The sequence below is a fragment of the Rhineura floridana genome, chromosome 12, assembly GCF_030035675.1.
Source record: "Rhineura floridana isolate rRhiFlo1 chromosome 12, rRhiFlo1.hap2, whole genome shotgun sequence".
NCBI classification, from domain to species: domain Eukaryota; kingdom Metazoa; phylum Chordata; class Lepidosauria; order Squamata; family Rhineuridae; genus Rhineura; species Rhineura floridana.
Window position 1 is genome coordinate 45279879 of NC_084491.1, and position 16121 is coordinate 45295999.

Genomic DNA, 16121 nt, shown 5'->3' on the forward strand with positions numbered 1-16121 from the left:
AATCCCGCCTCGCGTTAAGTTCCAGTCACTACTCTTGGCCCAAAGGGAGGGCCCTGCGCCGTCACCGGTGTTGATGCTTTCAGCTGCGCCTTCTTTTTTGACAGGAGAGGAGCCTCGCCTGTGGAAGCCGCTGGCTAAGGTACGAAGGCTGGCACTCATTTACCGTTCATTTTTTATTTTATTTAACAGCTGCTTCAGCTTGCCTGGCACTTCAATTCTTGTCCTCCCACGTTCCTACTGCCTTGTAAAGTTTTTTTTAAAAAGATGTTTAAAGATACTTTTTAAATATGTTTTTAATGTTCTAAAGTTTTGTTTTTAAGATGTTTTAGAGTCTGTGGGTGAGTGTGAGGGAAAGGCAGGTTCCACGCAGCTGCAGCCCCCTTTTCAACTCCCACCCCGACCCCCACGCAGGCGGAGTTGGTTATGGCCGTTGCTTTTTGGCGGGAACCGCTCTCTCCGCGCGGGCGCTCAAGCTGGAATCGCATCACAGGCGACTCAGCGGTAGGACGTGCGCGTGCGCTGCTGCCGGTTCGGACGAGCGCCACGGCTTAGAAAGGGAAGCGTTGCCTTTGCGGAACTACACACGCGCGAAAGGCAGCGTCTCCTGCACGGCTGGACCATGCTGATTGGAGGAGGGCGGGGAGTGGCGTGCCCCCTACCCAATGGGCGAGGAGTATGCCTTCCGCGAGCGGGAGCTTCTGGGCGAGGGCCTTTGAGGAGCCGCAATGAGGTTAGCCCAGTTTCCTGCGACCGGTATGGAGGATTTGGCTGGCGGCGGCTAATAGGCGAGGTCTGGCTTGGGAAGGCGTATTGAACTGTGTGCTGGCCCCGTGGGCCTGAGCGGAGGCCTGAGGCGACGGGGGTGGGCGCCAGGAGGCCGCCTTTCGGAGCTGCGATGGCGCTCGGGCTCCTCCGGGCGGGGCGGGAGATGGCGCGTGCGGGTCGCCTCAGCAATAACAAGACCTTCACTCACGGAGCCCTCTGAGAATAAGCAGGAGCGGAGCGGCCCTGCTGTGTTTGTCTCTCGCCGCCTGGACTCGCCCCGAGCCTGCCCAGGCCGGGGGGGGAGCGCTCTGACCTGAATGCGACTGTGGGCCCCTCGTCCCCCGCCTGCCTCTGCGCCACTACCCTCCCCAATTCCACCTGCCTGATCCCTTCTCCATCCTCACCACGCCTTTCCTTGTGGCCTCCAAAGCTGCACTCCCTCCTCCCCCCCATACCTGGAATTTAGTGGGTGCTTGCTAAGAACCGTCGTCGTAACCTGGGAGTCAGGACCCGGCTGTCTTTATTGCTTATTTATTATTATTATTATTTGAACTTATAATCCACCCTTCCTCTGAAGGAGCCCAGTGTCACTCCAGCCCCCACCCGGACGGCTTCTCTGCTTCCAGGGCAGCGTCACACGTAGAGTGTTTTAGATTACGTGGCTTTAAAGTTTCCTATAATTTTAGTATGTAGAGTGTAAAATATATAAAGATCATTTCTTGAAACAGTACTAACAATGCAGAAATGCCTAAACCCCTTGATCTAAACATCTTGCCAATAAGAATCTGGCTGATCTAGTCCAGCATCCTGTTCTCACAGTGGCCATCCAGATGCCCAAGGGAACATAAGAAAAGCCTGATGAATCCTCCACAATCAGAACTTGAGTGCAAGCGCACACTCTTCTCTTGTGATTGGCAGCTGGTATTTAGAACCATAACTGGACATAGCCATTGATAGCCTTATCATCCATGAATTTGTCTTATTCTCTTCTAAAGCCATTCAACTTGAAGTACTACTTCCTCTCGTCTGTCCTGAGAACATTCAGCTTCATTAGATAGCCCCAGATTCTAGTATTATGAGAGGATAAAAATTGTCTTTCTCTACATGCACCATGCATAACCTTGTGCACCTCTATCATGTCCCCCCTTACTTTCCTTTTTTGTAAACCAAAGAACCCAAATGTTACAAAGTTTTCTCATGTGGAAGCTTCAGCTCCTTGATCGTGTTGGTTTTCTGAACATTTTCCAGTTCTACAATATCCTTTTTTAGGTGAATCCCATCAAGGCTGTACACAGTAATGCTCCATATATTTTTTGCTCCATATATTTGTGTATCAGTATTATGATACTGGTACTTTCATTTTTACTCTCTTTCCTAATGGTCCCTAGCATGGAATTTGCCTTTTTCACAGCTGTCGCATACTGGACTAACATCATCAAGCTATCGGCTTCGACCCCAAGGTTTCGTTCAGTCACTGCCAGTTTAGACCCCCATTAGCATATATGTGAAACTAAGTTTTTTTGCCCCAACATGCATCACTTGTCACTTGCTTACATTGAATTGCATTTGCCATTTTACTGCCCATTCACTCAGTTTAGAGACATCCTTTTGGAGCTCCTCACAATCCCTTTTTGTTTAACCATCCAGAACTATTTAGTATCAGCAAACTTGACTACCTCACTGCTCACCCCTAACTATATGATTTATGAACAAGTTAAAAAGTATAGGTCCCAATACCAATCCTTGGGAAACTCTACTTTCTATATTCTTCCATAGGAGGAACTATCCATTTATTCCTACTGTCTCCTGTTTCTTAACCAGTTACTGATTCATAAGAGGAACTGTCCTTTTCGCCATAAGTACACAGTATAGGCTGGATCACCTCTATGCTTGTAACACTCAACTGTTAAAAAGTTATTTCATTTATTAATTGCCTCATACCATCTCAGGACTTAATCATGCAGAAGACATGCTGGGTCTGCTTTGGCAAGACTTGTTCTTCTATATGCTTGGTATTTTTTATCTTTAATAATGCTTTTCACCAGTTTTCTCAGAACACATATTAAGCTAACTGGCCTGTAATTTCCTGGATGACTTTTTACAACTTCTTGTTACATTGTCCACTTTTTAATCCTTAGGTATGGAAGCTGATTTTACGGACAAGTTGCATATTTTTGTTAGAAGATCAGTAATTTCACACAAGTTCTTTACAAATTCTGGAATGGATGCCAACCAGGCCTGATAATTTGTCAAGAAGGCTTAGAACTTTGTCTCTTGTAACCACTATTTGCCTCAGTTCCTCAGGCTCTTTTCCTGAGAAAGTTAATTCTAGTTGCTCCAGCACCTGGTTGCTCTCTCCTTGCCTGAGATAAAACCCCTGGCTGCATGACCAATGACTTTAATGAGAGTCAATGAACTCCTCCCAGCTTTGTGTGAGGCAATCCCCCTTTACAAATGCTGGGGCCCTTCTTAAACTATGGCTACTTAAAAGTAATACTTAGCTGGCTGTAGGAAAAATATTATTTGGGAAAGGTTTGCACTCCACACTTCCAAAGGCCTTCCATTGCTTTTGTAAGAGGACCACCTGTTTCATCCTGTTCTGCAACAATATGTTTTTAGAGGTTACCTTGAGCCAGAGAGTTGTCTATAAAACAGCTTGAATTTATTTTCCTTTTATATCTCAAGCATTTGGTTAAAGTAAACAAAATTACCTCAGTGGATAAATAAGCTAAAGTTTAACTGCTAGCTCCACCATAATTAAACAAGGTGAGGGCTCAGCACTTCCTTAGGGCTTTTCAATCTATAAAAGCACTTTGAAGTGGGAGGTGTTCACAGACACTCCAAAAGCAGTTATTGCATAGGCCGCACTGAATAATTTCACAGATTACTCTGACGCAGTGCATCATGTGTGTCAGAAGATGTGGGTAGGTAGGCATGTTGGACTTTATATGAAAAGATACTCTAAGACCGTATTCACACAGGGCTGCATTCATTGTAAAGTAACATGGAACAGCCTGTATGACAGTCTTTGTTTCAGAGAGTGGTATAACAAGAGACAGGATATCATTTTTATACTTAACAAAGGTGAACATAAAAGCTTTTGCAGCCCTGTTCTGTCCTTGACCCAATCCTCCACCTTGATGACTGCCAACTCTGATCATTATTCTTTGGCCAAAATTCAGTATAAGGATAACTCCACTGACCATCAGACTTGTATCAAGACTGTTTTGATGGGCTTCCTTTTTATTTTACTTCTTGCTTTCCAAATGCTTTCAGGCACTGTTTGAGTACCCTCCTTCAGAAGGCTGTGAAAAACTGGAATAAATATGCCCATGCTTTTATCAGGCTTGCTCAGGATACATGTCTGCAAACCACTACTTCATTTTCAGGGAATAAGCCCTTCTGAAACACAACTGGGAAAGAATTGTAGAAGAACCATTTCTCACTGCAGCCCTCTCTAAGTCCTGTAGCTTTATCATTTTTCTTACCTGCTTTTCCTTGCCAAACCAATCCCAGAACAGTTTATATTAAAATTCCAATGCACAATAAAAATAAAATACACAGCGCAAGAGTAGAGCTGGCCCAGAAACACAGCAGGTTCCACACAGGGATAGTGTGAAGTAACTTGGGAAGCAGGGTACATTGAAAAGGTATGTAGCAACATGGCAGTTTAATAGCTAACTGCAGGCTCTCCCCAAGGCTGGAGGCCTGATGTGAAATGAATTTCTTCAACTTCTGGGGAGGGGAAGTAAAAGGGACAGCCTTGGGAACTGAAAAGCTGGCAGAAGCGAAGGCTAGATGTTTCCTTCCTTATGCTCTCTGAAAGTGGGCTGGGGGACAAGGATCGTTAGCATCATGGTGAAATCCAAAAAGAAACTTCTTGGCCGTGGCCGAGTGCTACTAGGGTTGAGTCCACCTGAAGGGCAGTCAAAGCCAGGGTTCCAAACGAAGGCTACATTTATCACAGCAAAATCTTTTTCTGGGATCCTTTAGGGGTTCAGAGGTGCAAGGGTAAGCACCCAGCCAGGACTTCCAATGGCTAATCAAGCGAGAGTGTCTGCCAGTAGGGCTGCTTCTGAAATCACTGATTTTGTGACCTTGTAGGATCTCTTGGGGATCTCCTTGGAATCCTGGGTCAAAAATCACATCTAGTCTAAAAAGAATGAGGTGATCCTAGATAAAAGGAGGTGGTATAGGCTTTGAAAAATGGAAATGGACTGCCTTCAAGTCAATCCCAAATAGGATTTCATGGTAAGCAGTATTCAGAGGGGGTTTACCATTGCCTCCCTCTGAGGCTAGTCCTCCCCAGCTGCTTAGGACCTGCTCCGCTTGCCACAGCTGCACAAGCCAGCCCCTTCCTTGGCCGCAACTGTCAGCTGGGGGGCAACTGGGCTCCTTGGGACTATGCCGCTTGCCCATGGCTGCACAGATGGTAGGGTGCTTCACCCCTGAGCCACTCACTGTGGGGTGATCTTTAGCTGGCCCTTTAAACCCAGGAGACACGAGTGGGGATTTGAACACACAGACTGGACTCCCAGCCAGGCTCTCCTCCCTGCTGTGCTATACCAGCTGTGGCATAGGCTTTAGGTGGGGTTTAAAGGACTTTTTGTTAAGAGCACTTGAAATTGCAGGTTTCTCTAGCCCAATGGTAATGATTTTAGGTGGTCCCACGGGTGTGTATGGGGAATGTGGACACTCCCTTGTATGTTTTGATAGAGAGACCCAGCAAAAGCTTTCAAGTGATTTCATCCTAGGATCCTTACTTTCCCAAACAAAATGTATCCTTTTGTTCCAAGGCTCCAATGACAGGACACACAAAATGGCAGCAGACTAGTGATGCCTGGAAACAATGCTGTGAAGTCATCATATGATAAAACACACAATCTCAGCAAAGGAGGCTTATACTTGAGACTCCAAGAAGCAATGTAGCTTCTTTTAAAATGAGTAGGAACATTTTCATCTCATGGGCAACCTTCCAGGGCACATGTGAGTGGTGGGTGGGACCAGAGGGAAAATGTGGGCGAAGCAACAGATGTAACTCTTACATTTGTACAATGGCCGCATTCCAGCAGCCATGCATAAGTTTTTTTACACACTGATGCTCATCTTTCCATCCAGGCACACAGGCATTCTCGCAGTTCAAGGATGCCTGCTAGCGAAGCAAAAGCACTTCAGAAGGGTGTGGACAGGGCCAGTGAGGGGTCACCTGAGGTCTGGTCTACAGCTAAGCTCAGTCACCTGTTCAGAACAGCTGTCTCATCTGAATCCAACCTGAAAAGAAGAAACAGCTGGGTGTAATCAACATACTGATAGCTGCTCTGCAACAGCTTCATGTTAAATGATGGGACAAACTAGAGTCCCATTGCCCTCCATAGCACATGTACTACAGGGCAGAGCAAAAGTCTTCCAGTACTACTTTTTAAACGGGTAGGGAACCTCAGGCTCAGGGGCCAAGTGTGGCCCTTCAAGCTTCCTTCCCCGGCCCTCAGGACTCTCCCCAGGCGGCACCCCACACTGGCCCTGCCCTGTGCCCTTCCAAAGTTAAAACAGTTATATTTATTGGCTTTATTAGTTGCTTTTTTGTCAAAGGTCTTCAGGTGACTTACAACATTGTTAAAAACCAAACTAAATATATCATGCCGTGTGTGTGTACTGCCTTCAAGTCGATTCCAACTTATGGCGACCCTATGAATATGGTTTTTGTGACGCTGAGAGGCAGTGACTGGCCCAAGGTCACCCAGTGAGCTTCATGGCTATGTGGGGATTCGAACCCTGGTCTCCCAGGTCGTTGTCCAACACCTTAACCGCTAATAAACAACCCCCATAGCAGCCACAGAAAGCTTTGGCAACACACTTAACGTAAGCAACACCATCTTAGTCCATCAAGTGCCTGGAAAAAAAGATAAGTCTTTATCTGGTGCTGAAAAGATGTCAATGAGGGTGCCAGTTTCATTTGCCCATCGTTTATTTATTTATTTATAAAAGTATAAAGATACTGCTCTCCTGCAAAACATCAGGGTTATGCTTTAAATTAACTTTCGATTTTATGTTGTCTTCATAATTTTACATTTATGTGCCCTGATATTTTTATATTTTTGCTCTTAAGTTGGAATCTGCCTTAGGAATTTTGATAAGCTGAAAGGCAGGATAAAAGTCTTTTACATTGATAAGCTTGGGGGAGTCAAGCCTAGAAAGAAAGGGAGATTCTTTGTTTTTCCTCCTTAAAACATACAGTCTTCTTGCCTTATTTGGCTGGTCCATGACCGAAATAAATAAATAAATAAATTCTTGCCTTACTGATCTTGGCAAAGCTCTCTGTCAGTGTTTGTGACTGCAAAATGATGTCTTTGCAGCTTTGCACCTTTGGGAGCAATACTCTGCTTGTAGGAAAGGCAAAGCTGTGTAGATTCTCCAGCCCACAGAAAGCTATCTCCTGCTGAAGCAGTAGGGCTCAGCTCCTGTCATGGATTATGCTCTAGACCTATTCCAGGAAGGCATTGATTTTCTCCCACTTCATCTTGTGCTATTTGAGTTCAGGGGTCATAGTGTAGTGGGAGTGAGGAAATCCTTGTTAATCTTTCCACTCTGAAGAGAGCTCTGTTTATTCCCAGCTACTCTTGTTTGTTTCACTATAGGTGGATGGATTTATACTGAACAGTGTGTCCAGCTGTGTTCCCGGAGTTAATTATTCTCCAGAAGGTGGCCATGAGCAGAACTGTGAGCAAGAGAGAACTCCAGGAAAGCCCCAGCTCAGCAGAAAGCCCTTGCTGCTCAAGCCCTTGGATGGCTGCCGGGTCCCTGTCTCTCTCTCCTCTTTCTAGCACATTGGTGCCACCCCTCCTCTTACACTGACACGCGGCTTTGCTGCTCCTGTAAACTGCGCTCTAAAGGCAGAACGGATCTTCCTGCTGTAAGCGCCTTCTCTCAATCCTTAGAGGCACAGCTCTGAAGTTGCAATGGCAGGAAAGAGCTACAGCTATTACCGGATGGTGATATTTACTGCCATGTACGTTGGCTACACCCTGTACTATTTCAACAGGAAAACATTCTCGTTTGTGATGCCTTCCATCATGGAAGAGATAAGCCTGGACAAAGATGACTTAGGTAAGACCTTCCTTTGAGGGAAAGTGTGTGCATGTTTTTCTCCTGGGATCCTTAGAGAGAAGCTGTTTGGAGCTGCAGGACACAGTTGTGGTGCTCAAAGATTTATGTGAGATTCTGAGGAACTTTCCTTCCCTGTACATAGGGACTCCCTTAGAAAGCAACTGTTGCTTTGCCAGGGTTCTCATTCTCTTTCGAGGCCAGGCTGGAACTGAGAGGCTGCTAGTTGGGGTTCTTGGAGTACTTACATTCCCTTTCATTTCCAGATAGAGGCTGTCACTGCTGTTAGAGAGCCTGCCTACCTTTGGGCTGTAATTGACCCCCTTAACCACGCAGCATGTCCACTGTGAAGAACTGCATCACTTCTTAATCTGATACTACTGCTAGTATCAGTTTGTTCTTCTACTATGTAAAGTGACATAGATAAAACTATATCAAGCCCCTGCCCCAGGGGCCTTGCAGTCTATAATTCAACACAGGAGAGAAAATAGAAGAAGCAGGGGCAGAATGTGTTTGTTTCTCTTTTGAGGCTTATTTTCAGTAGGATATGGTGACTTGAGGATTATACCAGCCAAAGGTCTCATCGACAGTTTTGTTTACCAACAAGCTGGAAGCGGCTGAGATAGACCAGCTTAAAGCCTGAGCGACATATTTCCAGTTGTGGATCATCTGCATTTCAGTTTTTTGCCTGGAGAAAGAGCAGCAACGTGGACTTTACTGAATGCAGACCCCAGAATGCTCTATAAGGAGCTTGGGGTGATAGCGAGAAGGGTGCCAGAATCTAGAGTCTCTGAAACGGCCACTGTATCTAAGCCAAATGCTGCCTAACTTTTTGCTTGGGTCAAGAGCTGATGCCACCAAGGCCAAAGGAAGCCTGGGCCTGGTTGACAGAGACCATTTTGGACCAGGTTCTTTCGCCATACCATGAGCAAAAGGTTTGTCTTTGGGTTCTTGTCCAGTGAAGGTTGTCTCTGGGTTCTTGTCCAATGCAGGTCTCATCACCAGCAGCCAGTCTGGAGCCTACGCCATTAGCAAGTTCATTAGTGGGGTCCTTTCTGACCAAATGAGTGCCCGTTGGCTTTTCTCCTCTGGCCTCCTGTTGGTGGGCTTAGTCAATGTGGTCTTCTCTTGGAGCTCTACCGTCACCATCTTCGCATGGTTGTGGTTCCTCAATGGGCTGGCCCAGGGCCTGGGGTGGCCTCCGTGCGGGAAGGTACTGCGCAAGGTAAGTATGTATAGAGAAGGCCACTGCTTTCCCAGATGCTCCTAGCAGCAAGATTCCAGCAGGGGGGCCTATGCCGTGAGAGTAGTCGGTGGGAGTCCATTCTCTGGGGAGAGCAATGTGAGTTGGAAGCCGCAGGCGGCAGCCTAGAGGATGATCTTTGATCGGTTGCTGCTGTTTAGCAACTGTTTCTGTTACAGCTGAGAGATTTGCAGACTCTTAATAGCAGAAGCCCACTTGCTGTTTTCCTGTCCTCAGCTGCGGAGATGGAGGCCTTGCCACTTCTCTGTGCTGCCAAGAAGTGCCGTATTTCTGGTGCGCTTGAATTGGCAGTGGTGGTGAGAGCTGTAAATCACATACCATATCACATGGCGGTTTGAGATATTCTTAGGAAGCTGCCATCCTCTTTGCCCTCAGCAGCAGCAGCCGCCGCCTGTCAAAGCTGCCTAAAGAAATGATCAGATGACACTAAGCAAGTGGGCCTTGCGGTGGAGAGTGTTGTCTGTGTTAGTGTAGCCATCCTGCAGCCAGGAGCTGGTGTGCAAACAGCGTCAGGAAGCAAGAAGAGCCCTGCTGGTCAGATCAGATGCCCACCTTGCCCAGCACCTGGTTTTCCATAGACACCAACCAGATGGCTGTTGGGGAAGCCCATAAGCAGGACATGAAGGCAATAGCTGTTGTTCCCCAGCAAACTGGGTAAGAATATGCTTCTGAGTCTGATGGCAGCATATGTAGCCACTATGATCAGTAGCCATTGCTAGTGCAGTATCCAAGCAAGGAAGGTGAGGGGGGCAGCACTGTCAGGTCCTGGCTGCATCATATGACCCTGTTTGCCCCTGTGACCTTTAGAAGCAGAAAGATTTGGGTCTGCAAGTGTTTCTGGGAGCACCAAATCCCCTTGTTTGCAATCTGTAAGAAAAAGGAAGCAAGCCCAGTCCAGCTCCTTTTGTCAGCCTTCCATCTGTTCAGAAGCCGCTGTTCCAAAGCTACTGTCCTTTCCATTGTAGGGCCCAACTGTAGGCAGCCCTTTGCTTACCAGCTGCTGGGAGTTGGTTTTGCCCAAGGCCCTGGCCCTGCCTTTCTGAGCCTGCTCCCGGTTTATGCCATTTTTGTCTGTCTCCTGTTTTATGTGAGGTGTGAGCCTCTTACCTTGTTCGGATTTAATTTATTTTGTTTCATTTTCATGAGGGCCATCATGCTGTAAAGTGGTATAAAACAAAATGTGTTTTGAGAGGGACAGTTTGAGATGTGCCTTGGGGAACTGGTTTGCCTCTCAGCAGTGTCTCCTGCAAGACGTAGGCCACCAAGACCAGCCTGGAGGCTTTTGGGGAGGCGATAGTGTCACATGAACCTTCAGTATACATGCCAGGCCCTGGAATTGGGACCTGCCCCAACTCATGTCCTTTCTCTCTCCCTTCTGTGTAGTGGTTTGAACCCTCCCAGTTTGGGACTTGGTGGGCCATCCTCTCCACCAGCATGAACCTGGCCGGAGGGCTGGGCCCCATTGTGGCTGCTCTGATGGCGCTGAGCTATGACTGGCGCACAACCCTGGCCCTCTCCGGCTCTCTGTGTGTGGTTGCCTCCTTGGTGTGCCTGCTCCTGATTAAGAATGAGCCCTCGGATGTGGGACTGCCCAACGTTGAGCTGGGGCCCAGGAAAGGGAAAAAGGGTGAGTGTCTGGGAGGCGAGAACTGACTAATGGGGGACTAGTGGCAGCAAAGTGGAAGGAGCAGGTAGTCCTGGTAGAGGAGGAGAAAGAGAGGCAGCACTTAGGAGGCTCCAGTGAGCGTCCTTCAGGAAGCCATCATATGCTCCTGTATTGGCCAAGAGGGAGTCGGAGCTTGGCTTCGGCTCAGGTGAGTAATGGCATCTTCTTTGCAGGCTCTTTGGCAAAGGACAGCACGCTGACTGAGCTGCTGCTTTCCCCATACCTCTGGGTCCTCTCTACAGGCTACCTGGTTGTCTTTGGTGCGAAGACATGCTGTACAGACTGGGGGCAGCTATTTCTCATCCAGGAAAGAGGACAATCTGCACTTGTGGGTATGAGACAGCAGCCTGATGTTATGTTTTCCAGAGTCGATCAAATGCCAGTGTTCGACAATTAACCCTACCCTTGAAAATGTACAAGAGTTGGTTTGTGTGTCAAGAGTCAGTTGGGTTACCAACTTGATTCCCTTGCGGACTTCCCCTGGTGCTCATGAAGTGAAGCACCCATGCTGCCTCCATCATGAAGGAGTTAGAGAGGATACCTAAAAGCACACAGAGGAGAAATTTGGAAGAGCAACACTCTTCCCCACTTCCTCTTGCAGCTCTCTGTGCTTTTCAAGGCTCAGATCAGCAGCTGAACAGAGAGTACGGGTGGGGGGGAAAGGATTGGAGGGAAAGAAAACAGTGATGTGAGGGGGATGCAAGGGGAAGAATGTGGTTGCTGCAGAAGTCAGGGGAGTACTGGAGAAGAGGGAGCAATGCATGCATACACATACACACATCACATCTAGAAACATGGAGTTTCTTGTTTTTCACAGGCTTACTACCACTATTGAATCACTGATCACATCTTTCTCCATTGACTAAATCATAAAAAATCACAGATGCAATACTTTCCAGTGCTACCATGGTGCAAAATCATGGATCTGAGGTGTGGGTCTTTATGGATCCTCAATTTTTACAAAACCACCTTCAGATCATTGGCCAACTCTGTGTTGGTGGTTTTGTTGTCATCCTATGTCAAATCATGAATATCGAAGAGAATCCCTTCCTGGATCAGTGTTTTTGTGGTGCAGGTAAGCACTGGATCTGATTTTTATTGAGCAGTCTACTATCATAAGCTTTAATTTGACGATGTTCTTTGGGATGGACCCTTGTAAAATCATGCAAATTCAAGAGGATCTGTTTTAATTCTACTGGATCACCATCTTTTACACAGATACCATGGAAAAGGAAAATACATGTGTGCATGCACCCTCTTTTTCCCTCTTTGCTTGAGGAGGAAGAGTGACATGGGAGAGGGAAGGAACCAGAGGGGGTGGTGCTCATTGACACATTTGCAAAATTCCAAATATGTCCACAGACCAAGAAGGCTGCTGATCCTTGCTCTAACCTGCTACCAGCTTTCCCCAGTGCTATATGCTAATGATTTCCTGGGAAAGTTCCTAGTGGGAAAATGTCTGAGAAATTGCCCTTCTTTGAGCTGAGCAGTGTTAGTGCAGCAGGTGAGGACCTGCTAGCCTGGCAAATCCCCCATTCCTATGTTCTGCAAGGAAGCAGAATCCCCAAGTGCAGATTCCCTTGCTAGTGTCAACTGGCTACCATTCTTGTTATATACCCTGTAGGAAGCTCCTACATGAGTGCCTTGGAAATTGGGGGCCTGGTTGGCAGCATTGCAGCTGGCTATCTTTCGGACAAAGCAGTGGCACGGGTAAGTCACCCCACCTCATGCAGTACAAAGGACAGCTCTTTCGGAATGTCTGTTTCTGGGAGGGTGTGAGGCGTCCTTCCCTGGCTCTCCCTGTCAGGTTCCTACCTGCTCGTGGTTACTGCCTGTCTCTAGGCACCACCAGGGACTCCACCAGTCCGGACCGCTCTCTCTTATGATTTCTCTCCCCGCTCTAGCACAGATCTCAACAGATCCCCCTGCTAGGCAACCACCAGTAACGTCCCAATACTAGTATTCCCAGAGACTCTGAATACTGGTATTGTTATTCTCTTCACCGCTGCCACCATTTGTTACAGTTCCCCTTCAGCCTTGGTCATTACCTTACCCTCCCTTCTGGTCTGTGAAACCCCAGCCAAGGATCAGGCCTTTGGTAAACCAAATTAAGTATTTATTACAGATAACAAAGCTAACAAGATTAACAAGATTTCTTCTTAAGGCACATAAGCATATGGTTTTACTCAATACTAATCCGAACTCCACCTCCCTCCTGGTAAACAACTCTCTAAACCCCACCAAGCCATCCACTCTTTCTCTTCTCCCCCCAGATTCCACAATTCACCACCTCACATTCACCCAGATTTACCTGTCATCATTTCATTTATACTGTCAGCCATTTTAAACATTCAGCCAATCATCAAGCATTCTATTGCCCATTCACTCCCCCTCCTCTTTCACTACTTACCATGTATACTCTAAACAACCAGCACTTACCATATATACACTAATATATAGGAACATCACAGAGGGCTACACCAGAGTGGGCTGTACAGGCAGACTTTCAAGGTGGATTCCAATACAGGTTTAGCTCCATAACAGGGACGGGTTTAGGGAGTGCACAGGAACTGCTAAGTTGGTGGCTATGTAACAGGAGCCCATTTACCAGCCACCACACCCCCATCTCATGTCTTGCAGGTGGGCCTGTCAGCCTATGGGAACCCTCGACACACACTTCTCCTGTCCATGATGGCAGGCATGTCAGCTTCAATGTATCTCTTCCGGGTCACAGTCACAGCCAACTCTCCTAAGGTAGGCCATACAAGAGCCGTTCATTGCCACAAGCAGACACAGCTCAAGTTAGACAAGACAGACATAATTGAAATAGAAAGCAGGGTGCTGATTTACAGCATTGAAGCTGATGGGCAGTGTGATAGGGGACTTTCCGAATGGCAGGTTGGACTGTTGTTACTACACCCTTTCCTCTCTTTTTCTGCCATTTTCTTAGTGCAACATGCTCATTGTTTCCTTCTTTTTCTCTCTCAGGAAAGCGACTCTTGGATTCTAGTGCTCCATCCTCTTGCTAACCTAGTGGGCTTAACAGAACACGAGGTCTTTATCCTGCCTTAGGTTCTCATTCTTCCTTCTCCCCTGTGCTGTTCAGAACTAGGCTCCTGAAAGAATACTATAAATATCTAAAAGAAACAAAAAAAATCAGTCCCTGCTGCCAGCTGCTTCACACATCTGTCTTCTGACAAGTGCATCTCATAGGCAGTAGAACAGGGAGGCCGGGCTGTGGCAAAAGGGTAGACATGGCTTCTGGGGTGCTTGGGGGAGAGAGGATGTAATCCTTTGATTGCCCTAGTAGATGCTATTGCTTTAGAAACATTCAGGCCAGTGTGCTAAAAGTTCTGATTTTTACAGTCTATAGGGCAGTTGCTGGGTGGGAGGGGGCTGCTGCAATGTGTGCATCTGCAAACTGTTATGTTAAAAGCACCTTCTGACCCCCCTGATCAAATGCTCCCTTGTCCCCAGAAAAATGGAACTGAAAGCTCTCACCGAATAAGATTTCTGAACTGTGGCCCGAGACGCCACCTTGCAGATAGCAGGGTGGAAAGGGGTACAGATAGCAAGCTGCAGGGCAGCTGGAATTTGTATCACACCCCCACATCCTGACTGTCTTTTTGGCTTTGTTTTGCTAGGTATGGATCCTGCTGTTAGGAGCTATCTTTGGATTCAGCTCTTATGGGCCAGTTGCACTGTTTGGAGTAATAGCCAATGAGAGTGCACCATCAAACCTGTGTGGAACTTCCCACGCCATCGTTGCACTCATGGCAAATGGTGAGTGGAGCCCTGCCCGTGACTGAGGTTGGCAACACATACTCTCCCCTTGCCCTCAAGTGTCCTTTCCGTCTCTTTTCAGTTGGAGGATTCCTGGCTGGGCTACCTTTCAGCACTATTGCCAAGCACTACAGCTGGGGGACAGCCTTCTGGGTAGCAGAAATTATCTGCACTGTCAGCACAGTAGCCTTTTTCTTCTTGAGAAACATCCGTACCAAGATGGGCCATGTACCAAAGAAGGTTGACTAAAGCATCAGTGGTAGCTTGGCCATTGAGGAGTCTCCCACTGCAACCATGGCTTGGGGGGGGGGACAACTATTAGATCAGAGGCAGAACCACGCTTTGACAGTGCACCCTTGACCTGGATGTTTTCTGTAAAAAAAAATAATAATTACCAACTGTCACCAGTTTTTGTCCCTTAAAACATCAGGAGCTGCCAAAATGGTTTGGACCAAACTCTCTCCTGCTTCTCCCTGGCAAAGCCAAGGTTTGGCAGTTCTACCTGCAGTCAGATACCAGCCTCCTCCTGATCTCACTGGCAACTTGCACATGGATTGTAGGTAACCATTATGATTATTCCTTTCCACTGCCTGGAGAGTAAGGCATTGTTTTCCACCATTAACCTACAGAGCTCTTCTCTAGTGTGTTCCTTGCTTCTTGCAGCTTCAGCATTCAGTTAACACTGATAACTCTTTTCTAAGACCATCTGCAGTCCACTGAAGTGTAATGAAACTGGAGATGTTCATAGAGGAGGCAGCCTCACTACTTAATCTTAGCATTTTTGGCTATCGCTAAGCAAGGAAGAACAGGGTGATGTGTACTTTGCTCAGGACTGGGGTCAAATGTGGCCCTTCCAGGCCACACACCTACTGTGCATCCTCTTTTAGTGCGTTTGCCTGCTGGAATGTGTTCTTGAATGTGGATAATGCCTCTTCCTTGTGTGGATGGAGGAGAGGGATGTGTGAGTGCAGGAAAATTAGGCAACTATCAAAATGTACATTAGTCGCTTATTCCACTTTTGCCTCTGGCTCCACTTCATGCAACCCTTGGGAATGCAGACCTTGAATTGAAAAATATAAATAGATTAAAAGGAATACTTGTGTAAGGAATAGAAAGTAAAAAGGTAAGCATGTAGGATTGCACCACAAGTACAGAGCTGCTACTGCCTCCCCAATCCTTAATCATGAGGAAGTGAACACCTTCTTAGGGTAAGGAAATACAGCATGACACTTCCCTGGATAATTCTGCAGGTATTTGAGGGGCCTCTAACAGTTAACTGGCATGAGCAGCTGATCTTTGCAGTAAAACTGAAAACAGACAGTGGGCTGTTAGATTGGATTCCAAATCATGTTCATTGTAATTGAGTGTTCACCACCAACAATAAAGGACAATAAAATATAAGAAGCATATGTTCCTGTGCAGAGGCTTTTTCTTAAATAGCAGGATACCACTGGGCAGAGGCCCCTTGAGATTTGGCTCACCACTACAGCTTCAGTGGTGTGTAACCAGGCTCACCAACTACTCTTCTCCCTGAATGCTAAA

At 47.0% G+C, this 16121-nt stretch overlaps 1 protein-coding gene across 4 annotated transcripts; it reads left to right on the forward strand.

Annotated features, from left to right (window-relative positions):
• Window positions 1-625: 625 nt before the first annotated feature.
• SLC37A4 (solute carrier family 37 member 4) lies at window positions 626-15988 on the forward strand. 4 transcript variants are annotated; one of them, XM_061593494.1, is made up of 10 exons: window positions 626-730; window positions 7401-7869; window positions 8859-9091; window positions 10514-10757; window positions 10970-11128; window positions 12421-12506; window positions 13437-13550; window positions 13785-13850; window positions 14441-14579; window positions 14662-15988. In XM_061593494.1, the coding sequence occupies exons 2-10, from the start codon at window positions 7722-7724 to the stop codon at window positions 14826-14828; spliced, it is 1356 nt and encodes a 451-aa protein (XP_061449478.1). In that variant the 5' UTR covers window positions 626-730; window positions 7401-7721; the 3' UTR covers window positions 14829-15988. The 4 variants fall into 4 exon arrangements, with proteins under 4 accessions (XP_061449478.1, XP_061449477.1, XP_061449480.1 ...); XM_061593493.1 differs by having other exon boundaries at window positions 684-790; XM_061593495.1 differs by lacking the exon at window positions 13785-13850 and having other exon boundaries at window positions 686-790.
• Window positions 15989-16121: the final 133 nt, after the last annotated feature.